At 45.2% G+C, this 23,457-nt stretch overlaps 1 protein-coding gene and 1 long non-coding RNA gene across 2 annotated transcripts; one reads left to right on the top strand and one right to left on the bottom strand.

Annotated features, from left to right (window-relative positions):
* Positions 1-7,177: 7,177 nt before the first annotated feature.
* LOC123577151 lies at positions 7,178-8,882 on the bottom strand. The gene is made up of 2 exons (XR_006701730.1): positions 8,840-8,882; positions 7,178-7,699 (listed from the first exon to the last, which is right to left on the bottom strand). It is a non-coding gene; the product is annotated as an uncharacterized LOC123577151 (long non-coding RNA).
* Positions 8,883-13,447: 4,565 nt separating this feature from the next.
* On the top strand, positions 13,448-23,263 carry PRDX3 (peroxiredoxin 3). Its single transcript, XM_045439115.1, has 7 exons — positions 13,448-13,561; positions 15,169-15,304; positions 17,823-17,964; positions 19,001-19,136; positions 19,954-20,057; positions 22,037-22,202; positions 22,539-23,263. The coding sequence occupies exons 1-7, from the start codon at positions 13,526-13,528 to the stop codon at positions 22,590-22,592; spliced, it is 774 nt and encodes a 257-aa protein (XP_045295071.1). The 5' UTR covers positions 13,448-13,525; the 3' UTR covers positions 22,593-23,263.
* Positions 23,264-23,457: the final 194 nt, after the last annotated feature.

Here is a 23,457-nt window from a genome sequence, read left to right as displayed (position 1 = left end):
GTTATGGAAAGGATGGAGGAAAAAAATTCATCTGAGGGGGAAGAAGGCTCTTTTATTTGGGGAAAACACTTGGAGAGGCTTTAGTTGTTTGAAAATGAAGCCAACTTCCTCCTCTGGAATGGAGAAGTCGGGAAGAGTGAGGATTTAATTGTGCTGCAAAATACTCGAAAGGGATGTCCTCATAGAGGGACAGCTCATCGCTGGGGATCATTCTCTTTCTGGGAGAAGCCCAGAGTGGGGGGAGGGGTGCAGGAGGGCTGGCATGAGGGAAAAGACACAAGATCTGTGGTGTTCCATGTAGGAGCAGATCCCTGCGACCTGAGGGAAGGAGGGATATTACAAAGGACAAAAATGGTCCCTAATGTGTTCCCATGGAGCTAGGCAGATGATGGGATATGCGAACAGGATGGTTTATGGTCCTGCTTTATTGTTGCCTTTGTCTGCATTGTAATTCCCATGTGTTATCCCCACGCCTTCATTTTAAAACAATCACTTGTCTTAGCTGGCACTAGGGAATTGAGAGAAAGGCATGTGACCACACTGAGACCCAGAGCTGTGTGCAAGAAGACTGGCAGCAGCCCAAAGAAGCTTCTGGAGCAAGGGCAAAAAGGGAGCTGAGAGACCCAGAGCGGCTGTCTGCCATGGGGCAGATGCCTGAGGTGAGGAACATGCCTAGGATCAATATGGGCAACATGAAAGATTCTTTAGGGCTCTGGAGAAGCCCAGGAATGGAAAGTGGTAAAAGGCTGGGCCACTTGCTAATCTAGGTAAATAAAGACTCTGGTGGTAGGAATTTGGTGCCACTATTGATGCCATTTCTGCCCAGCATGTCAGAACAGAATCAATGAACATATACGCCTGAAAGGGCGGGCCTACGCCGGCCGACTCCATCTTGTTCTGTGTCCTTCACCTTGACCACACCTCCTCCCCTTGAGTAACCCGCCCCCCCTCACCTGCCTAACAGGACTCGGACCCTGCCCCAGCCAATCTGCTGAGGTCACAGCCATTACCTCACCAACTGCCCCTAGGCCCAAATAAAACCTTTGTCGTTTTGAAACTCGCCCTCTCTCCCCGGTATCTCACCGCTGCGTCGGTGCAGGTAGGGGACTGAGCTCGAGCTAGCTCGAATAAAGGCTCTTTTGCTTTTACATCGGACTCGGCTCCCTGGCGGTCTTTGGGGATCACGAATTCTGGGCATAACAACGCCGTCATCATTCAATCATTTGTTATTTCCTTCCTTTGACATTTATTGAGTGACTACTAGGCAGAGAGCCTAGTTAGGTACCGTGGGAGACCACAAAGATGAGTAAAACATGCGAGTCCTGCCTTTAAACAACTTCTAGGCTCTTGGGACCAACCAGTCACACATTCAAGAAACCGGAATAGGAGACAGATCAATGTGAGAAGCAGAGGTTGCTGAAAGGAGGTTTTAAACTGCTTGGATCCAGTGTTGGCAAAATCTAGAAGCCACCACTTTCACTCATTGTGGAGGGAGCGTGAACTAGCACAGCCTTTCTGGAAGGCAGTTTGGCAAAACATACCAAAACTCATAAATACACACAGAACACTTAGTCATAGTAGTTTCACTGGTGGAAATATACCCCAAAGATACAGATAAGAATGTGTGCAAAGATGGCCTACAGGATGGATAAAGATCATAATAGGGAGAGAAATTTCAAGCAACACAAACCTCCACCAATAGCAGATTGGTTAAGTAAGCTCTGGAACAACACTTTAGTGGTATACCTGTCAACAAGGTTCAACCCAAATCTTATCATGAGGAACTACCAGACAAGCAGACTAAGAGACATTCTACCAAAGAGACAGCCTGTGTCCTTCAACACAGTGATGGACAAGGAAGGTAAAGAAAGAGTGAGGAACTGTTCCAGATTAAAGGAAACTTAAAAGACCAGAAAACCAAATGCAAGGTGTGATTTGGGAATGGATCATGGAGGGGTGAGGAAGATTGTGTGGCCAGCTGTAAGGACATTTTTAGGACAATTGATGAAATTAAATATGGTCTGGAGATCAGGCAGTAGTGTGCTGATGTTAATATCCTAGATTTTGATCATTGTACCATGGTTATTATGGAAAAGAATGTCCTTGTTTTTAGGAAATACACTCTCAAGCAATGAGGGGCTTCAGAAAAGTGAAGTGTCATTCAAGCTGCAAACTAAGATAGCCATCAGAAATGATTAAGACACACAACATGATTCAAATATTGGCTCAAGGCAATGGTGGAAGTTTTTGTTTTTTGTTTTTTTTTTTTAACGTCTATTTATTTTTGAGACAGAGAGAGACAGAGCATGAACGGGGAAGGGGCAGAGAGAGAGGGAGGCACAGAATCGGAAGCAGGCTCCAGGCTCTGAGCCATCAGCCCAGAGCCCGACGCGGGGCTTGAACTCACGGACCGCGAGATCGTGACCTGAGCTGAAATCGGACGCTTAACCGACTGAGCCACCCAGGCGCCCCGGAAGGTTTTTGATCAAACACACAGGATTTATCTCCAAAAGAATTATGTTGATGAGAGCTGCCAAAGGCATTTAGGAGAAATAGGTGTCAGCTGGGGAGGTCAGAAGTGCCTATACACGTGTGTTTTTAGCCAGATCTTCAACCAGACTCGTCTAAATGGGCTAGGATTCTGCCATGTGCCAGCCACTGTGCTAGGTGCTGAGGACAGAGTAATGAATAAGATAGGAGCAGCCCTTGCCCTTACTGGGGCTTGTATGTGTCTGAACAAAGGATACAAGCAAGGGCCGAGAGAGAATAACACACACAGCCTTTTTTTTTTTCTTTAAACGTTTGTTTGTTTTTGAGAGAGAAACAGAGTGTGAGCAGGGGAGGGGCAGAGAGAGAGGGAGACATAGAATCTGAAGCAGGCTCCAGGCTCCGAGCTGTCAGCACAGGGCCCAACTCGAGGCTCAAACCCACGAACTGTGAGATCATGACCTGAGCCTAAGTCAGATGCTCAACTGACTGAATCACCCAGGCACCCCAACACACACGGTCTTTAAGGAAGTCCTCTTGGTGAGGATGACAGCTAAGCCATGACCTAAATAAGGAGAAGGAGCTAGCCAGATGTGAGTGGACAGCATTCCCACCAAAGAGCACATCCTGTGCTGGACGTCCTGTGTGGGCAAAGTAGGAATAGACCGATATGGCTGAAGCAGGAATGGGGTGGGAGGAGCCCAATGTGTTTTCTGAAAGGAGGCAGAGGCTCAGACTGTGTAGGGCCTTGTATGAATTTGGGTTTTACTCCAATGCACTGGGGAGCCATTGGAGAGTTCTAAGTAGGAGATGAACTGACCTGCTCGGTGTTTGAAGAAGAGCCACTGTTGCTGCTTAAGTGAAGAATAAATGGGAAGGAGGCAAGAGTGAAGGCAGAGAGATGGGTTAGGAGGCCTCAGGGAGGGGAGAGGGCGAGGAGGAGGAAGGCTCGCTTAGACTTCTGTAGTGTCTCCAAACCAAGTTCCGCTTAGCATTACAGAGAGAAGCTGATGGGGCTAAGAAGGGTGGCATTCATCCTCCGCTTTTCAACCTGGTTCCCATGACCAGCACTCCTGGCCCAGAGCGCATTACAAATGAATATTTCTACCTAAATCCTATGACCAGCCTGGGGATAGCATTTTGTGTTACAATTTTTATAGTGCTGTGTCCTAGTTTGGGTTCTCCTAGACCCTGAGACAAATCGTACAGGGAAATGGCCAGCGAGGGTGTGTTAAGTCACTTCTGTGGGTGCCTAGAACTTAACTGGTGCGGACACTCCGGGAAACACAGCTCAACTCATCTACCCAAGTGGCCGGGGAGCTGTGGTATTTCTACACCAAATCCGTTCACCCGGTCATTGCAGGCTGGCTGCCGGGAAGGGGGTTAATTCTCTCTCATTTCTGCCTTCCTGGAGGGATGGGCCCATCCCCCCTCCCCAGTTACGAAGAAAGCCCTCAGCACAGAGATGCAGGTGCCGGTGGTTGGGAACCTCTGGAGCCCAAAGAAGTGGCAGGGTCTGAGGGATTCTGGAGACATACAACAGAGTGGCCTGGACTCTGCGTTGTGTTTTCTTTCACTTTTGAAATAGAGCTTAGATGATGAAGGTGACTGAAACTCTTTAACCACCAGGAGACCCTGAGAAGCTAGGAAAGGATTCCAGGGAGAAAGGATGATGGCTTGGACTGAGGAGGTGGCCATGGAGGTAGAGAGAAATCGGTGTATAATTTGAGTGCTGGTTGGGGGCGAGGAAGGCAGCAAAGAATAGATTTGAGGAGAGAAAACAAGAGTTTGGTTTTGTGTCTGTTAAGTTTTCGGGGTGTAAGGAACATCCAAGGGGAGACGAGGCAGGACTGGAGGCACAGCTCCACAAAGCGGATGGGTCGGGGGCAACTGGGTGGCTCAGTCGGTTAAGCATCTGACTCTTCATTTCAGCTCAGGTCATGATCTCATGGTTTGTGAGTTCGAGCCCCATAGTGAGCTCTGGCTGACAGCACAGAGCCTACTTGGGATTCTCTCTCTCCCTCTCTCTCTCTGCCCCTTCCCTGCTCACTTGCGTGTGTGCTCTCTCTCAAAATAAATAAACTTAATAAATGAATAAATGAATGAATGAATGAATCAATCAATCAATCAATCAATCAATCAATCTGGGTGCCTGGGTGGCTCAGTTGGTTAAGTGTCTCACTCTTGGTTTCAGCCCAGGTCATGATCTCATGGTTCATGAGTTCGAGCCCCATGTAGGGCTCTACATACTGACGGTGTGGAGCCTGCTTGGGATTCTCTCTCTCTCTGCCCTTCCCTTGCTCGTGTGCCCCCCCCCTCTCAAAATAAATAAATAAAAATTTAAATTAATAAATAAAAAATAAAAAGGGGATGGGTGGCCAGGGGTTAGGGTGGAAGAAGGGAAGAATTGAGGGAGCACAGAGGATGTTTAGGGAAGTAAAATTATTCCACGTTAATGGAAATGTATCCTTACATACTCGTCCAGACCCATAGGATGTACAACACCAAGAATGAGTCTCAGTGTAATGAGACCTATCTCATGACCTATCCGTGCAGGTGATACCTTTGGTGATGACCTATCCGTACAGGTTCATGTCCTGTAACAAATGTACCAGTCTGGTGTGGGCTGTCGGTGGTGGTAGGGCTGTGTGGGTGCGGGGTGAGGGAATCGATGAGTACTCTCTGAAAGTTCATCCAATCTTGCGGTGAACCTAAAACTTCTCTAGAAAATAAAATCTGTTTTTAAAAAGTTGGGGGTGTGGGATAGGTTAAGGATAGGCAACAAAGATAAGCAGGGGAGAGGTTCAGAAGAGAGCAACGATGTGCCAGGGGCTGGGCAGAGGAGGAACCTGCACAGGACGAGCAAACAGGAACTAACCCCAGGCCTGCTGGGTGTAGGCACCCCCTTACTGCAGCTTCCTGGGAGATGGGTGTTCTTAGATGGGGACCCTCAGACTCTGAAAGGTGAAATAACCCACGGGTTTAAACTGAGGACAAGTGACTCCTTCCATCACTCTGCTGCCTGCCATACAGAGGACAACCTGGGTAGTAAGGCAATGAAGGGATTGCCAGGGGATAAGACTCAAAGGAGAAGCCTTTGCTAGGAGGTATGTCTCTGCTTTGAGGCTTCACCTCCCCTGAACCCAGGAGAGAGTTGAATTTGGGGCTCCTCGTCAATGAAAAAAGGAGAGAGGAAAAAACAAAAAAGAATGATTTTTGCCATAGAAAGAGGAAGAACTGGGGCACCTGGGTGGCTCAGTCGGTTAAGCGGCCGACTTCGGCTCAGGTCATGATCTCACGGTCCATGAGTTCGAGCCCCGTGTCGGGCTCTGTGCTGACAGCTCAGAGCCTGGAGACTGTTTCAGATTCTGTGTCTCCCTCTCTCTGACCCTCCCCCGTTCATGCTCTGTCTCTGTCTCAAAAATAAATAAACGTTTAAAAAAAATTTAATAAAAAAAAACCAGAAAGAGGAAGAACTAAGCAAAACCCAGAGTAATGTTGACTGTCTCTAATTGTGGCCCCAACTCTCAGAACGTGACTTGTGGTTCCAGGGAGGTATTTTTCTAATCATCATAAAAAATAGCATATATCTTTTCATTTGCCTTTCTCTCAAAAAGGTCCAAAAATTCTTCTCCCAAACTCAGAAGGGAGGAATTTAGTTATTTTCTACTCTTTTGGTAATGTGCACAAGGTCAGTTTGTCTTTTTCCTTTAGCAGAACAATTTGTGTCCTTGTTGTGACAGTGAGAGAAAGCTGAATAAAAAAGATGTTTTTTCCAGGACGAGTGTGGAAAGAACGTTTTGGCCACCATGTCGGCCACTGCTTATTCATTCATTTGACAAACTTTTTTTTGAGCAGTTGCTATGAGCCAGGTACTAGCCCAGCCATTAGGACCTTAAAGACGAGTAAGACAGGAACTCTATCCCCAAGAAGTTCACAGTATGGTTAAGACCCACACAAGGCAACAGAAAATTCCGCTATAATATGACAGGAATAAGGAGAACCAGAAAGGCATGTGCACAATGCTTTCTAGGTACCTGGAAGATGAACGGGGGAGGTGGGCAGGGGAGGCTTGGCAGAACAGTGCCCATATGGTGATTAAACACCAGTCACGGTTACATTTGCATGGAATGAACGATTGGAGGACTCTGCTTCCTGTTTTAGGGGAAGTCTCTGGCTGCAGCCTGGGATGAGCTGAAGGCCATTCACTTTGTAGTTCTGAACAGACCATTGGAAGGCTCTTGCATAAAATTCCTTCTGGGCCTCTGGGCCTGAGATTCTAGGGTATTTCATTCCCTTTAGGATAAGAGAAATCAGGCTTTAGTCAGAGATCAGCAGACCAGGAGACCCAGCATGTCTACTGAAGGGTTCTTGGTTCTAATGGTCCCCGAGCCAATGAATCCCTGTGTAACTTGAGGAAAGCTTGTTAACCACAGGCAGCTGCCTCAGCTTCCTGTTTGGAAAAGAAGTGATAAGCAGTGAGACTTCCTCTCCTATGGCCAAAGGACTTGAAAATCGGGCTGCTGTGTTGGGCCTCTGCTTCGTGTTGAGGGAAATAGTGATGCTTTGTTGAGCACGCTTAAAATGCCAGTGTGAAGAATGACTTTGGAATGATTGAGATTTATGGAGATAAAAATTACAAAATGTCCTGGCTTGATTTATATTGAGTAAAAAGGCAAAAAGACACCTATAAGGCAATACTTTCACAAGGTGAAAGTTAAACCATGTATTAAAACCATAACAAATTTAGATACACACACACACACACGCACAATGTAGACACAAGTTAATACAGTAGAAATGAATGCCTTCCATCTGACAAAGAGAATTTCTTTCAAACTTCTACCAAGCTATTGGATACCCAACAGGTAAGAAACAGAAATCTGCATCAAGCCTAGATATGGTCACTGTTTCTTTCTAATCAGAGCTAAAACTCATCTCAGGTAGACGGGGGTCTGATAAGTGCCTTACCATGATGGTCACCCTTATTCCTCAGAGTTAGTGTTAAAAGGAAAAATAAAAAACTTTAGGTTTCTTGAGTAAGAGCCTAGTCCAGGGGCAGGGACTGTGTTAGGCAGAGAACGCTGAGCTGCAGTGAGCCAGTACGTTACTTCACTTCTTTTCCTTGACTTCGTGCCCCTCTCACATCCAGAAGAGTCTAATTTGAGGCATTTGGAGATCAGAGCTTGTGCAAAAGCCTCGTTCTTCATTCCTGAATGAGAGAAGGGAGAGGAACTTCATTACTTTGAGAAAAACAAAATGTATTCAAAGTGTGTGCCTGCTGTTTGAAAATGCTGCAGGTCTGCTGGTGGGCAAAACAGTAACTGATATCTGTTTAACCCTACTCCGTGCCAAGTACTCCCCTAAGCATTTTGCCTGCACTGTCTCTCTCTCTCTGCACAGCTAATGATTTAAGGGCGATTTCGGTGATTGCTCTCATATTACAGATGCAGAAACTGAGGTGTAGAAAAGTTAAGCCACAAGGGATGCTTGATGCCCAAGACATACACCCCGCCCTCTAAGACCACAAATGACAAAAGAAGAATTTGATCCCAAGTCCTGGTGGCTCTAGAGCCTGTGGCATTAACCATTAACCATTAGCGCAGTGGGTTTTCAAGTGGGGATGATTTTGTCCCCCAGGGGATATTTGGCAGATATTTTTGGTTGTCACATCTAAGTGGGTGCCTTTCTCTCACAAGCTCTGCAGGAAGACAGGAGCAGAAGAACCTAGAAAAGAAAAAAAAAAAAAAAAAAGGCTGAGAAAAAAAAAAAACAGAAAAGAAAAGGCTGAGAATAGAGTGGGTAATACCAGGCAGTTCCCCACACTGGTGAACATCAATTGCAGGGGTAGAATCAACAAGAATTGCTCAGACGAAAGAACAGAGAGTACAGAACACACAAAGGAAAGCATCGCTGTCAGGCTCAGGAACAGAGTATTTGGGGACATTTCACCAAAGGACAGATGGCCAATACTCCCCCAGGTTCAGATTCAGACCACCTTTTTACAAGTATTTCCTATTAAGCCCCATTAAGCACCTTATACTTCAACAAATACGGCAAAAGGGAAGACAACATCAGGTTAAGAAGGGTTTCTGCAGTCCGCTTTTGGGGACTGGCTCCAAAAATCCTGGCTCCTTCCCTTTCCACTTGTGAGAATTTGGGCAAATTACTAAACCTCCCTAAGCTTCAGTATCCTCACCTAATGAAATGGGGATGGTGAATTGAAAACAGTACCAATCTCACAGGTTGTGTGAAGACCATAGAAGCTACTGTTTTCAGCCAGATCTTGGCCCTATAAGTTCTCAATAAATGTTGGCTGACACTGATAGAAAAACAAGGAGACAAAGGTCACCAATTCTCTAGGCCATCTTTTTCTTCTTCTTCTTCTTTTTTTTTTTTTTTTTTTTTTTTTTTGAGAGAGAGAGAGAGCACAAATATGTGAGGGGTCAGAGAGAGAGAATACCAGGAGGGGCAGAGAGATAGAGAGAGAGAGAGAGAGAGCGAGCAGTGGGGCTCACCTGAAGCCAGGCTTGAGCTCACCCGACGTAGGACTTGAACTCACCAACCGTGAGATCGTGACCTGAGCCAAAGTCAGATGTTTAGTGACTGCGCCACCCAGGTGCCCCTATGTGCCATCTTTCCCTTCATCTTCTCCCATTCCTCCCTCAAGGACAGAATCTATCTATTCTAATAACACTTGTTTCCTCTGTGAGACCCTTCTTGAGCTCTCTTTCTCTAAACTCCCATAGCACTTTGCCTGGATTCCTTTTATTTAATGTAACAAACACTTCTAGTGCTCACTCTGTACCTGATGACTGTGCTAAGTGCTTTAAAATTTAACTCACTTATTCCTCACAACAATCCTTGGGGGAGATATTAATATCACTCCCATTTTACAGATGGAAGAACATTCAGGGAGTTAAGTAACTTCTACAAGAGAGTTAAGCACTAAATGCCAGAACTGGTGTCTGAACCCCAGGTGTACATTCTGAACCATTATTCCTGTCATGCCCCTTAGTATGATGGATCTTGGATTTGGTGGGTTTTTTTCTTTTTTTTTTTTTAATGTTTAATTTGAGAGAGAGAGTGTGTGTGTGAACTGGGAAGGGGCAGAGAAAAAGGAAAACACAATCCGAAGCAGGCTGCAGGCTCCCAGCTGTCAGCACAGAGCCCAACGTGGGGCTCCAACCGACAAACCGTGAGATCATGACCTGACCCGTCGGACGCTTAACCAACTGAGCCATGCAGGCGCCCTAAAATCACATGGCTAGTTGATGCAAAGTCATCCAACACAGAAGGCTCTACCTGGGACCTAAGTAGGAAAGGAAATGCATTATTCCAAACGCTAAAACGGCCTTGGGGCAGGGAGAATGCAGGAACCACACTCAGATGAATGGCAGCGGGAGGAGGATGGGTGAAATGGACAGAAGGTAATGATATCTTTAAGCGTAAACAGGCCCCACCCAAACAGACAGTACTAACTAAAACTTCAAAATTTTAAAACTGAAACCAAGATGAATAAGCCTAATCATGAGGGAACTCCGCTCTGCTTTGTGGTTCATCACAGTGAAGTTTAGTTATGAACCAAACTGCCTATGTGTGGAAACTTAGATGTGCATAAAGTAGGAGAGAGAGGTGCCCTTGCAAATGCTGGAGAAAAGGAGGGGTGGACAGTAAAGGACTATGGGTCTAAGGAACATGGAAAGAGAATGCGACCCCTTGCCTTTTCTTTGCCTCCTCCCCCTCACCTTTGCCAGCTCACATACTGGCTGGCCAAGTGTGAAGATGTTCTGGGTTCTAGTCCTCTGCTTCCAAGCAGCTGCGTGACTTTGGGAAGGTCTCTCCATCTCTAAAAGTCTGTTTTTGTGTCTACAAGACCAGTGCTCTAACCCTTGAGCTATGGAGCCTGTTTTTACAGTGTCTACAAAATCACAGGGCTAGACCACAGCATCATTTTTGTATTTGTTGTTAGTTTCTATTTCTTCTTCTTTTTTTAAAATTGGGGTAGGGGTGCCTGGGTGGCTCAGTCTGTTAAGCTTCTGTCCGACTTCGGCTCAGGTCATGGTCTCACAGTTTGCGGGTTCGAGCCCCATGTCAGGCTCTGTGCTGACAGTGCAGAGCCTGCTTGGGATTCTCTCTCTCTCTCTCTCTGCCCCCCTCCCCAACTCGCAAGGTCACACTCTAAATAAATAAATACATACCTAAAAAAAACTCAGATAAATTGACGTAAAATTCACATGACATAGAATTAACCGCTTTAAAGTGTACAGTCCAGTGATATTGAGAACATTCACTACATTGTGCAATCACCACTTCTATGTAGTTCCAAAACATTTCCGTCACCCCAAAAGAAAACCCCGTACCCATTAAGCGGTCAGTCCCCTTGCCTCCTCCTCCTCCCAGCACTTGGCAATTGCCAATTTGCTTTCAGTTTCTATGGATTTCCTTGTTTTACATATTTCATATGAAAGGAATCATACATCTGGCCTTTTGCGTCCGGCTTCTTTTACTCAGCATAATGCTTTTTTTGAGCTCATCCCTCTTACAGTAGGTATCAATCCTTCATTCCTTTGTATGGATTAATAATACTCCTAAAGACTACAGTACGATTTTGAGTTCCAATAGTTTGACCCCCTTTCCTTTTCAAACATCTGTTCATAAACACATTATGAGCAGCAATTAAAAAGAAGGCAGGTACTAAGGGGAAATACTTGGGGTGCCTGGGTGGCTCAGTCAGTTAAGTGTCTGATTTGGTTTCGGCTCAGGTCATGATCTCATGGTTCGTGCGTTCAAGCCCCACATTGGGCTCTGTGCTGACAGTGCAGAGCTTGCTTGGGATTCTCTCTCCCTCTCTCTCTGCCCCTCCCCTGCTCACTCTATCTCTCTCTCAAAATAAATAAAGAAACATTTTTTAAAAATAAGGGGAAATTGTTGAGAAATGTGTAGCCCCTTGCTTTATATATATATGTAAATTTATATATAAGTTTATATATAAACATATATATAAATTTACATATATATAAATATAAAGCAAGGGGCTACAAATATATATAAGCATATATATATTTGCTTATATTATATTTATATATATGTTTTTTATTATATATATATATGTTTAATTGGAGTATAACATTTAAAAGTGTCCAAGTGTAGAGCTTCACGAATGCTCACAAAGTAAATACAACTATTAACTTTAAGCTGGGTCAACACACAATATATTATTCACACCCCATTCTTGTCTTCTCATTACCTGCCCCCAATTCTCTCTTTCTCAAGGTACCACCATTCTGACTTCAAACGCTATACGTTAGGTTTTCCTGTTTTTGAACTTCATGTAAAGGGCACCACAGATTGTCAATGTTTTTACATCTGGCTTCTTTCACTCAGTATTACGTTTGTGAGACTCTTGCACTCTGTTGCATGTCATTGTGGTACATTCATTCTCGTTGTTGTACGGTGTTAATAATATCGCAATCTACTTATCCGTTCTGTGGGTGATGGGCACGTGAGTAGTTTTAGCTCTGTGCCATATAATAGTGTTGCTGTGAACATTCTAGCCTGTTTTCATAAACTGATGCTCACACATCTTTTGGGCATATGCCTAGGACTGAAATTATTTGAGTCATATATTCAGCTTTACTAATACGGACACAGAATTTTCCAAAATGGTCAGACCATTTTTGATTCTCATCTCTTGCTTCTAAGATAATCCTTTCCAAAGCATGGGGCTAGTACCCACCGCTGTACTAGTGTTGCATAAAAGGATCTATGTGAGGAGCAAAACAAATAACATCAGGCTCCAAAGTGAGAAAATTATTGCCCGTTTTATGCTCTTTCAGTCCTTCTGATTACATAAAGAGAATCCCATGTGATGCCATGTTGCTAGCTACCTCTCTGTTTTTATAAAAAGTCTCAGACTCTCAGCAGGCAACTGTATCTACTTGATACTTAATAACATTTTGTTTTAATGTATTTGTTTTCATTACTTTCTACTTATCACAAGTGATAAAAGGTTTCTCATTTTAGTTATTTAGTATTTTCTTTCAAATAAATTCACTTAGCCCTTAGTGGCTGGGTGGCTCAGCTGGTTAAGCATCTGACTCTTGACCTCAGCTCAGGTCCTGATCACACTGTCAAGCCCTGTGTTGGGCTCTGTGCTTGGCGTGAAGCCTACTTAAAATAATAATAATAATAATAATAATAATAATAATAAATTCACTTAATTTTTTCAAAAGTGAGTCAACTTAAAGAAAATAGTAAACCAATATGCAGATGATATGCAGCTTCCAGAAACGAAGTTGGTAGTGGAATGACTCCTGTTTGGAAAATACCCACTTAGAGTGTGCATTTATTTACCAGAAGGCCTCCGTGTGATTTTTATCTGCATTTGATGAGCTTACTTCAAAGTACCAGGCTCACCACTGAGCACTTGGCTTTACTAATCGACAGAAGACAAATTTTAAGTGTGTTCCAATTCTAATTTGCAGCAGAGAGGCCAAAACGAAGTCCATACACCATTACAAAGGTCTTCAAATATCAAAAACTTGATGTGTCTGACCAGCTTGGCTTATTAATGGACAAAAATCGCATTGAAATTACTTCATTTCATGCAGAAGTCAGAAGGCTCTACTTGATGCCTAAACAGATATGAGAACCTTTTGCAGAACCGGTAGAAACAGTCATCCACACAGGTTAACAACAAAAATCCGTAGAAATATGAAACTAAATATCTAGTTCCCCACCTGGATTAGTCCTTTTTGGGTTGGGGCGACAATTAGAGACCAAGTGTTGCTTTCCCCAGCATTCGGCTACTCAGAAGCCACAACGGGAATCTTCTCATAACTAGGGCTGCGGCGCCCAACACGTAAGTTAACGCGGGGAAGCAGAAGGTAAGTGGACGTGAGGAATCAAAAGGCCACGAGGACTTCTCTCCGCCCCGGCTCCGGCCCAGGCCCCGCCCCGCCGCCGAGGTCCCGCCCCCACATGCCCCGCCTCCTCCGCTTCCCAGTCGGCTTCGCGAGTCCCGCGCGCACTGGAGATGGCGGCTGCGGTGGGAAGGCTTCTCCGGGCCTCGGTGAGTGGCTGCAGACAGGGGACAGGCGCGGAGACACTGCAGTGGCACCGAGAACGTAGCTCCCAAGCAGGATCCTGCTCTCTGCCGTCTGGGGGCCTTTCGCCCTTCTTGGAGGGCACCAGCGGGTAACGGACCCCAGAGGCCTCTCCTCTAGGGAATGTGCTTGCGCAGAATCATCCTCCCCCCGCCTCCTCCTAGCTGTCCCCTCTTCTAATCCCTCCTCACCCAGGAGTCGCGGGTCCCCAGGCCTTTTTCCACCTGAGCACCTGGTCCCGGAGGCAGGCGACCTGGCCTCTGTTCCCTGTTCTGTAGCCTACTCTGTAACCTTGGACTGACTTTCCGAACCTCAGTTTGCTACCCTCCCTTACCTTAAGATAGAAAGAGTGATGGCCTACATCAGGGCGTTGCTGTGAGCATCCACTAGATGCTGGATGGAAACCAAAGTGGTAAAGTACCAAGTGCTAAAGTGCAAAAGGCACTTCCCTTCTCCCACCCCAGGTCTGTCCCCACGTTTCTCAGGCAAAGCCTAGTTCCCTCTTGGTACCCACCCTCCCCTTTCTCCTGGCGGGGTTCAACGCAGGCTCCTTCTTCCTGAGTCACGCTAGACACTGTAGTTGAGCACACAATTCCCTTGAGCCCTGTACACACTTTGCCGGAGCCTGAACTTTGCTCTGCTTGTTTGCTTATCTGTGAGGCCTTGTCTTTTCTGGGAAACCTTGACGCGGTAGAAATTGCTTAGCAGATCGTGCTGGTAAAGGGCTTGAATACACAGAGCATGGCCAAGTCCTCTTGGTTTTTGGACACTCTGTGTTGTTCTTAAGAGCATGGCGTCTTTACGGTCTTATAATTCCCCTCTGCCTTGCAAGATTTTAAAGAAATTATTTATATACTTTTAAAATAAAAGTTATATCTATATAAGATGTACAATGTGATGATTCGATATACATAATGAAATGATTACGACCGTCAAACTAACATATCCCTTCACATAATTCCCTTTTTTGTGTGTGATGAGTGTGCCTGAAATCTATTATTCTCTTAGCAAATTCCCAGAGTTCAACATAGTATTATTAAGTATAGTCATCATACCCCTCTACATTAGATCTCTAGACTTACTCATTCTGCGTAACTGCAACTTTGTACCCTTTTACCAACATCTCCCCATTCTCCTCTTGCAGTCTTGAAGGAGAAGGAGGCAGAAGAGAATGTTAGGAACATGAAGATTCAGGGGTGCCTGTGTGGCTCAGTTGGTTAAGTGTCCGACTCTTGGTTTTAGCTCAGGTCGTGATCTCACAGTTCGTGAGTTCCAGCCCCACATTGAGCTCTGCTGTGATGGTGTGGAGCCTGCTTGGGATTTTCTCTCTCTCTCTCTCTCTCTCTCTCTCTCTCTCTGCCCCTTCCCTGCTCATTCTTGCTCTCTCTCGAAAAAAAAAAAAAAAAAAAGAACATGGAGATTCAATCTATGCTCTTAGAGTTTTGGGTTTGATATTTGGTTCACAGGAACAAGGATAGCTGAGCCCACCAATGGCCTGATGCCCTTTCAGTAGGGCCAGCCTTCAGCTACCGTTCTGGGGCTACTTCCTAATATAAAGTGTTTCTCTTTCCAGGTTGCCCGACATGTGAGTGCTATTCCTTGGGGTATCTCTGCCTCTGCAGCCCTTCGACCCGCTGCTTCCCGAAGAACATGCTTGACAAACATATTGTGGTCTGGTTCTGCTCAAGCAAAATTGGCTTTTAGCACCAGTAAGTGTTAATGCCTTGGGTTGACCCTAGAATGAAAACAGGAATCCTCATCTCAGGACAAGGGTTCTGAACCCTGTCTATGCGTTGGGCTCACTTGGGAAGATTTTTTTTTTTTTTTTTAATGTTTATTTATTTTTGAGACAGAGAAAGACAGAGAGCGTGTGGGGGAGGGTCAGAGAGAGGGAGACACAGAATCTGAAGCAGGCTCCAGGCTCTGAGCTGTCAGCACAGAGCTCAATGCGGGGCTCGAACTCACGGAGTGTGAGATCACGACCTGAGCCGAGGTCAGATGCTTAACTGACTGAGCTACCCAGGCGCCCCAGGAAGATTTTGAAAACATACCACTGCCCCAGTCCCACTACAGACAAATTAAGTCAATCTCTGAGGTGTGAGACTGGGACACCATTTTTTTTTTAATGGAAATGTAGTTGATATGACAATATTATTAGTTTCAGGTGTACAACGTAGCGATTCAAGATTTATATACATTAGGTGGTGATCACCATGATAAACCTAGCTACGGGCTGTCACCGCACAAAGTTGTTACGGTATTATCAACTGTCTTCACTGTGCTGTGCATGGCACTCCACCCCTGTCTGTCTGTTTGTAACTGGAAGTTCCTACCTTTTAATCCCCTTATCAGTATATTTTAAAAGCTCTCCAGGTAATTGTGATGTCCAGTCAAAATTGAGAATTGCTGAGGCAGACAGCCCTTGTGTCACATTACCATTTTGGTCATCAGAGGTTTTAATCCTCTGTGTTGAGGAACATGGAGGGAGGGAGGTGGTACTCAGATACCTCTGGGCCTCGCTGTGTATGAGGGGATGTGAGGTAACCAGAAGTGGCCAACAGCCTGTTGGAACCAAGACTTTTGGATTCAGACCTGTGTGCTAGTTCTAGCTGGCCACGTGAGAGCATGGACTCCTCCACGACCTGAGTAAAACAAGGCTATTTCTTGAGATTTACACTCCCATTTTCTAGAATGTGGGTTTTGCTAAGATGAGCCTCACATAATGAGTGATATTTGAAAATACCTCCTTTAAATTTGTCCCACCTTGTAAAAAGCACGTGCAACATGTAATCGCTTGAGAAATATACTTCAGCAAAGCCTTTGCTAATTTTACTACCCTGGAGCTTTAGAAAAAATTTCTAGTAATTTGATGCCCCGCATATAAAACTTTCCTTGTCCCCTGTCCCAGACCCACTCCAGCGGCCCCCACCGTTTCTGAAGCCTGGGTATTTTGACACTTTGCGGCAAGTTGCCAGTGGAAGCAAGTCCTCTCTAGTTCTGACACATCTCTCGTACCCTTTCCTTCCTTCCCGTCCTCTCAGGCACACCCCTCCTGTCCATACCTCTCATTTAGATAACTGCAACGCCCTCCTACCATCAGTCTCCCTTCCTCCTGCTCCCCTTACCCTCCCCTGCCAGACTAACCCTCCCAAGAAGAGTTGACTCATCTTCCATCTCCTGCGTGTAAACCTCCTGCGTGAAACCTCCAGTGAGGACTCTGTCTTTTTTTTTTTTTTTTTTTTTTTTTAAGAACAAACTCTAGCCTGATATTTCAGGGCTGTCACAGCCTGGCTTTCAGTCATTCTTCCTTTGTCTCTCACACTTCCTTCCACACACCTGCTCTCTCTGTTCTTTGTTTATTTGTTTGTTTAATGTTTTTTATTTATTTTATTTATTTATTTATTTATTTTTAATTTTTTTTTTTTTCAACGTTTATTTATTTTTGGGACAGAGAGAGACAGAGCATGAACGGGGGAGGGGCAGAGAGAGAGGGAGACACAGAATCGGAAACAGGCTCCAGGCTCTGAGCCATCAGCCCAGAGCCCGACGCGGGGCTCGAACTCACGGACCGCGAGATCGTGACCTGGCTGAAGTCGGACGCTTAACCGACTGCACCACCCAGGCGCCCCTAATGTTTTTTATTTTTAAGAGAGAGAACGCACACACGAACCGGGGAAGGGCAGAGAGAGGGAGACAGAATGCAAAACAGGCTCCAGGCTCTGAGCTGTCCGCACAGAGCCCGATGTGGGGCTCGAACCCACGAACCACAAGATCATGACCTGAGCTAAAGTCGGATGCTTAACGGACTAAGCCACCCAGGCGTTCCTGCTCTCTCTGTTCTAATCAAACTGTGCCACAGGCTGTTCCCCACACTTGCCCAGTTCCCTCCTCCATGCCATTTGCCCTGTCCCACGTGGCCTTGGCAAAATCTAAACCATATTTAGAATCCATGTCTGGGCTCATGTCTTCCTCAGTTCTGTCTTAATGCCATCCCTACCATCTCTGGCATCATCTTTTTCATCTTTTTAGTTCCCATAGTACTTTGAATTGAATGTGTATACAGTCTAGACTACAGAAGGTGGGGGGGAAATTACCTAAGATGTACAGTTGAACTGAACCTTTTAATTTATATACTACTAATTAATTACTGTGAGAGATTTGAATAAAGTCAAGTAGGTGCGTGAATAAGCAGATGATGAACTGTACGTGCGTGTGGGCTTCCTTCAGGTTCTTCGTACCATGCTCCTGCCGTCACCCAGCACGCACCCTATTTTAAGGGCACTGCCGTTGTCAACGGAGAGTTCAAAGACCTAAGCCTTGATGACTTTAAGGGGAAATATTTGGTGCTTTTCTTCTATCCTTTGGACTTGTAAGTATAATTTCTGTGATGCTTGATGTCATTCTGAGAGCAAGCAAAGGTCCCTGCTTCCCCCTGACATTTCCTATCTCTGGTTGCTCTTCTGGTCAAGGGAAGGGTTCTTCGGGTTGTTTATCACCAGTGGCCTTGCTGAGTACAGCTTGCAGCTGCAGCTAATCTGATACCTGTAGAGGATGAAGTGGCATTCTTAGTGGGGTTGGGTTTTGATATGGCTGTTTTCTGTACTCCAGAGCAGTGGTTTCTGTAAGCCAGTCTGTCTGTAAGGAAGCTTTCATTGGCCTAGAGGAAAATGAGAAAAGTAAAGATAGTAATAAAATGAGTTTTCTCATAAAGTTATTTATTTTTGGGGGCTCCTGGGTGGCTCAGTCGGTTAAGTGTCCAACTTCGGCTCAGGTCATGATCTTGCAGTCCGTGAGTTCGAGCCCCGCCTCAGGCTCTGTGCTGATAGCTCAGAGCCTGGAGCCTGTTTCGGATTCTGTGTCTTCCTCTCTCTGACCCTCCCCCGTTTATGCTCTGTCTCTCTCTGTCTCAAAAATAAATAAAGGTTAAAAAAAAAAATTAAAAATAAATAAATAAATAAAGTTATTTATTTTTGTCTTTATTCTTAGAATGTGCCTCTTTTCCCCTGCCCACCCCCATTTTTTGATATGATTTTTTTTTTTTTATGTTTGAGAGAGAGAGAGAGAGGGTGAGCGCATGCTTGCAAGCAGGTAAGGGGCAGGCAGAGAGGGCAACAGAGGATCCGAAGCAGGCTCTGTGCTGACAGCAGAGAGCCTGATGTGGGCTCGAACTCACGAACCATGACATCATAACCTGAACCAAAGTCAGCTCCTTGACTGACTGAGCCACCCAGGCATCCCTTGTGATATGATTCTTCAATAGAGAGGGAGGTCCATTGAGGGTGGTTAACCATTTTTGCTTTATTCACCTATAAGCAAGTGGAACTAGTCTTTAGACTACGTATCGTTTAAATTCTAAATCCTTGTTTTTAAATTCTCTGATGGGAATTGCTTCCCTTTTTTTCTAGCACCTTTGTGTGTCCTACCGAAATTGTTGCTTTTAGCGACAAAGCCAATGAGTTTCACGATGTGAACTGTGAAGTTGTTGCAGTTTCGGTGGATTCCCACTTCACCCATCTTGCCTGGATAAACACACCAAGGAAGGTATAGACCTCAGTTACCCTACCTTTGCAGTTAGCTTCCTAAAAACTGGAAAGATCCCATGAAAGACTAGCCTAGAAGTTGTTAGAGCATGATTAGTCTGAAATAGGCGTTCATAGGTCCTAAACTCCTGGCAAATTCTGTTAAACTCTGGCCATATCTCCCTCCACATTGCCTGGATTTACTGCCCACCACTTGTGTGTTTTCCAGGGTACAAACAGTAACAGAGACCAGTCTCAGCAGAGCGGGGCAGAACCAGCTGGGCATGGCTGCCTCCTCTCTGACCTGTACCTTATACATCCCACATACCCGGCCTGGCTTGTGGGACGGTGGTTAATAATTTCACTCTTTTGCATGATCATTGTTCCTGCCTGAAAAGTTGCTTGGGAGAATCAAAATTTCTAGCTGGGTTCCCAGCCTATCAATACCAAATTATTCAAAGTCTTTATTATTACTCTTCCATCTTAATGCTATAGAAATTAATCTTCAAGTAAGAGAATACTTCAAGAATTAGGAAAAGAAAGTTTTACAGTATTAGCTGGGTTTAAATCCTGCCTCTGCCCCTTTCTAGCTGTGACCTGGAACAAGTTACCTAACCTTTGTGTGCCTCCAGTTTCCTCACCTGTAAAAAGGTGGTTATCATGGTATCTACTCCAGGATGGTTGGGAGGAGGAAGTGAGTTAACAGAAAGAGCTTAGAGCAGCACTCGGCCTGCTGTCGGTGCTCAGTCCCGCTGCCTGCTGCCATTCTTGTTGGCCTCAGACATCATGTTACCTGGCTGAGACAGTGTAACAGCCCGTCGCGTTTGCATTTTTATTAGAATGGCGGTTTGGGCCACATGAACATCGCACTCTTGTCAGACTTGACTAAACAGATTTCCCGAGACTACGGCGTGCTGTTAGAAGGCCCTGGTATTGCTCTAAGGTAAGATCCTGTTCCTTATGAACTTAAACTTTGTTTTTCGTGTTTAGCATCATCTCACTTCTTAGGGGATTTGTAGAGACCTCGGTAAAGCGCTTTGAAGACCAGAAAGCCTTCATTCACCTGAGCTTTAGTAGCGCCAGTGAGTGCCTGCTGCGAGGGTTGGCAGAGGCTTTCAGAATGGCTGTGACAGACCCGCCCCCTGCAGCACCCTGAGTGTTGATGGTCACACTGCTGCACTTGCCCTAACCACCTGGGAGCCGCTTTCATGGTGGGGGGTAGGGGGTGCACCCCTGGCGTGTTTGGGGAAGGGGGGACCAGCAGCCCGTAGGAGTCAGGAAGCTGGCGTGGGTCAGACCAGAGTTTGAATTTTGTTTTTTAACTCAGCTATTTGTTTAACAGCTGTAGGACTTTGGGAAAGTTAATGTAACCTCTCTGAGTCCTACTTTTCCTGTCACTGAACTGAAAATGTACCTCCCAGGGTGGTTGGGAGGGCTAAATAAGGGGAGGCAGCCAAAGTTTACAGCACAGGTTCTGGTAGCTGTGAAGACCTTTGTCCCAGAATGTCATTTCTGTCCTCATGCTTTCAGTAGTTAGAGCTTCATTCCTTTGAGTGTTGAAGCTTTCCTTCTCTAACAGTCCTATATGCAGGAATGCAGGCTTCCTGCCGGGGGGTGGGGGGGGGGGTGGCGGGCAGAGAATAAGAACTTAGGCCTTAGAATGGCATCTTGATGACCACCGAGTGAAGGAGGGTTGGGCAGAACTTCACCTCCAGGAAGCCGATGAGGACCTCACTGGGATGCACCTTGCGGTTTTGCTGGGGCTGGTTGGAACCTACTCACCTGCTCTGTCTTGGTACCTCACTCTTCTCTGGCCCACTTTCCTTTTGGGTTATCCCTGGGATTTTAGTTCTCCACCTTGGAGCTTGGGCCTTTTTTACTCCAGACAGAGTCTGTCTTTCTTTAATAAACTAAAGCCTGGGTTTGGCAAAGTTGGCTAGGGAAGGAGAAAAAGAGTGCTGGCTTTTTCCTCCCAGGATCCCCTTCCCTGTCGGGTCTTGCTGGTGTTGCCGCTACTTCCCTGCTAGTTTCACCATTAGGATTGACAAGGGAAGGTAACCGAGTCTGGTTTGTAAGATGAGGCTTTCTTTCTGGAGTCTGTGGGCCCTGCTCCGTCCTCACTCTGCATCTGCACCATGGACTCCAGCTTGGCTCCTCTCTCTTGAGCGTGCGCCAGGACCTCTGAAAGCCTCAAAGCCCAGACCCCCAAGAGCCGGGCCCAGGGAGGAAGAAGCACCATTTTACCTTGCTGTTTTCTCTTACTTGCTCTTCCCTGAACGATTAACACGTGGAATGCCACACCCTTTTAAGATGGGCTGTTAAAACCTGTGGTTTAAACGTATCTGCATATGTCATAGTAACACCAACACTTGTACAGAAGATGAACACAGACTTTGGTTTTTCCTTTAGATTTCTGCCCTGAGGCCTTACTTAAGGCCATTAAATTCTTTCTGCAAAGATTTCCCCTGGGATTTTCCACCATTTCCCCAAGAATTCACTCATTTCATAAGTATTTACTGAATATAGATAAAACACATCTCTGTCTTTTCCCTTTGCCTGCGGTTTCTTGCCAAGGTTTGATACGGCAGCTCAAAGAACACCTGCTAAATATCACTAATAAGTGAAAGAAGTCTTCGCTCTCCGTGACTTTTAGACTCTGTGTGACAGTCCAGTCACATTTGCAAAGGTGACTACCTGCTTTCCATGTGTTCCTGATCCAGTCACACCTTTGTTAAGGCATCTCATCAATAGGAGATGATCAGCTTTTTATATAACAATGAAAACACCATGTTTAAGCATATGATTGAATTTAATAAATGCTTTATTGATGAGAATTAAAGACAAAAGTGGGTAGAAGTTAGACTTTCTAGTTCTCTCTAGAACATTCTGCCGAAGTACTAATGAGCACAAATTCTGATGCAGAGGTCTCTTCATAATTGACCCCAATGGAGTCATCAAGCATTTGAGTGTCAATGATCTCCCTGTGGGCCGAAGTGTGGAAGAGACCCTCCGTTTGGTGAAGGCATTCCAGTTTGTGGAAACCCATGGAGAAGTCTGCCCAGCAAACTGGACCCCGGATTCTCCTACAGTAGGTTTCTTTTCCAAAAGCAATGAGGTCCCAGCATAAGGATCCCAGGTCCTCATTGCCTCAAGAGATGCTGGCCTGGAGCACCCACAAAAGAACCCACCCTTGGTGCCAGGGTGCAGATAGTGTGCAAATGGGTGAGGCTGCCGCGGGGTGGGGGTTGGGGTGGGATCAGGGATCAGGCAGGCTGTTAAAACAATGTTCATCCATGCATCTTAAAGGAAACAGACCACACTTTAAAAAGTAAAAGAACTTTGGGTCAAAAACTGAGCTTTCAACTCACTTTTGAGACTGTTATCTTAAAGGCAGTTACCTAATTAAATGTTTTCGTACTTGCAGATCAAGCCACATCCAGCTGCTTCCAAAGAGTACTTTGAGAAGGTAAATCAGTAGGTCATCCATCCCCTGCGTACCTGCAGCTTCTCCCATCAGAAAGAACCACATTTGGACTCACCTATTAGCGTTTCAAAGATGATGATTTCTAGAAGACAAAAAACCAATTATGTTTGCATTCATAAATAATACTCTGAATGTTTTCTTTTTGTAACATTGGCTAAGGCTTTTTTAAATGTACTCACACATACAAAGCGTCCTTTATTGGTAACCTCTTGGTGGCTAGTTTATAGAATTTGCTAGTTCACCTATTCCTTCGATTGTGTCTTCAATGGGAGGAGCAAACACCCTTCTTTCTCAGCCTTACTCGAACTTTTCTGTGCAGCAGAGAAGTCAAACGAGCCCCCAAAGCTTCTGATCAAGGGTCCTGAAATTTTCTTCTTGGATTTGTTTGTACTAAACTGAATTTTCTTTTCAGGTAACAAAGATCATAGTTTGAAGGTGTTAATGTCAGCAGTCTGCTTTAACTCTTGCAGTGGACGTATGTGTACTTGAAACAAATGTGAATCATGTTTTTAAAAAAACACAGTGACAAATGACTTAAGCGATCATGCATGTTTCTCTTCCCTGAGATTAAAATAGTTATTTTACTTATTTGCTAGCTGACATAGTGTCCACAAATATTGTAGATATTGATTGGGCGTAATTATAAAGCATATTTATTGAATCCAGTAATTGCATTTTGAAATCATTGTAATTATTTTCTTTTCTGAAGTGCTCAATGTAAAGTACATAATAAACATATTTTAAAATATTTGCATGCTCAACACCATTAATTGTTGGTTCGGCTTATGTTGTGAGGCTCTAGGTCTCCTACTGATTAGAACAGCAAACATTTATGGAGCATTTAGCTCAGGGCCCCCAA

Source organism: Leopardus geoffroyi, chromosome D2, assembly GCF_018350155.1.
Source record: "Leopardus geoffroyi isolate Oge1 chromosome D2, O.geoffroyi_Oge1_pat1.0, whole genome shotgun sequence".
Classification (NCBI taxonomy): domain Eukaryota; kingdom Metazoa; phylum Chordata; class Mammalia; order Carnivora; family Felidae; genus Leopardus; species Leopardus geoffroyi.
Note: the sequence above shows the minus strand (reverse complement) of the source record. Positions and strands in the feature narration are given on the sequence as shown.

What these genes read in the sequence shown, in the direction of transcription:
- PRDX3 (XM_045439115.1), top strand. Translation starts at nt 13,526, where the DNA reads ATGGCGGCTGCGGTGGGAAGGCTTCTCCGGGCCTCG. An exon ending in AAAATTGGCTTTTAGCACCA is followed by an intron (nt 15,305 to 17,822) that starts GTAAGTGTTAAT and finishes GGCTTCCTTCAG; the next exon opens with GTTCTTCGTACCATGCTCCT. An exon ending in GGCCCTGGTATTGCTCTAAG is followed by an intron (nt 20,058 to 22,036) that starts GTAAGATCCTGT and finishes ATTCTGATGCAG; the next exon opens with AGGTCTCTTCATAATTGACC.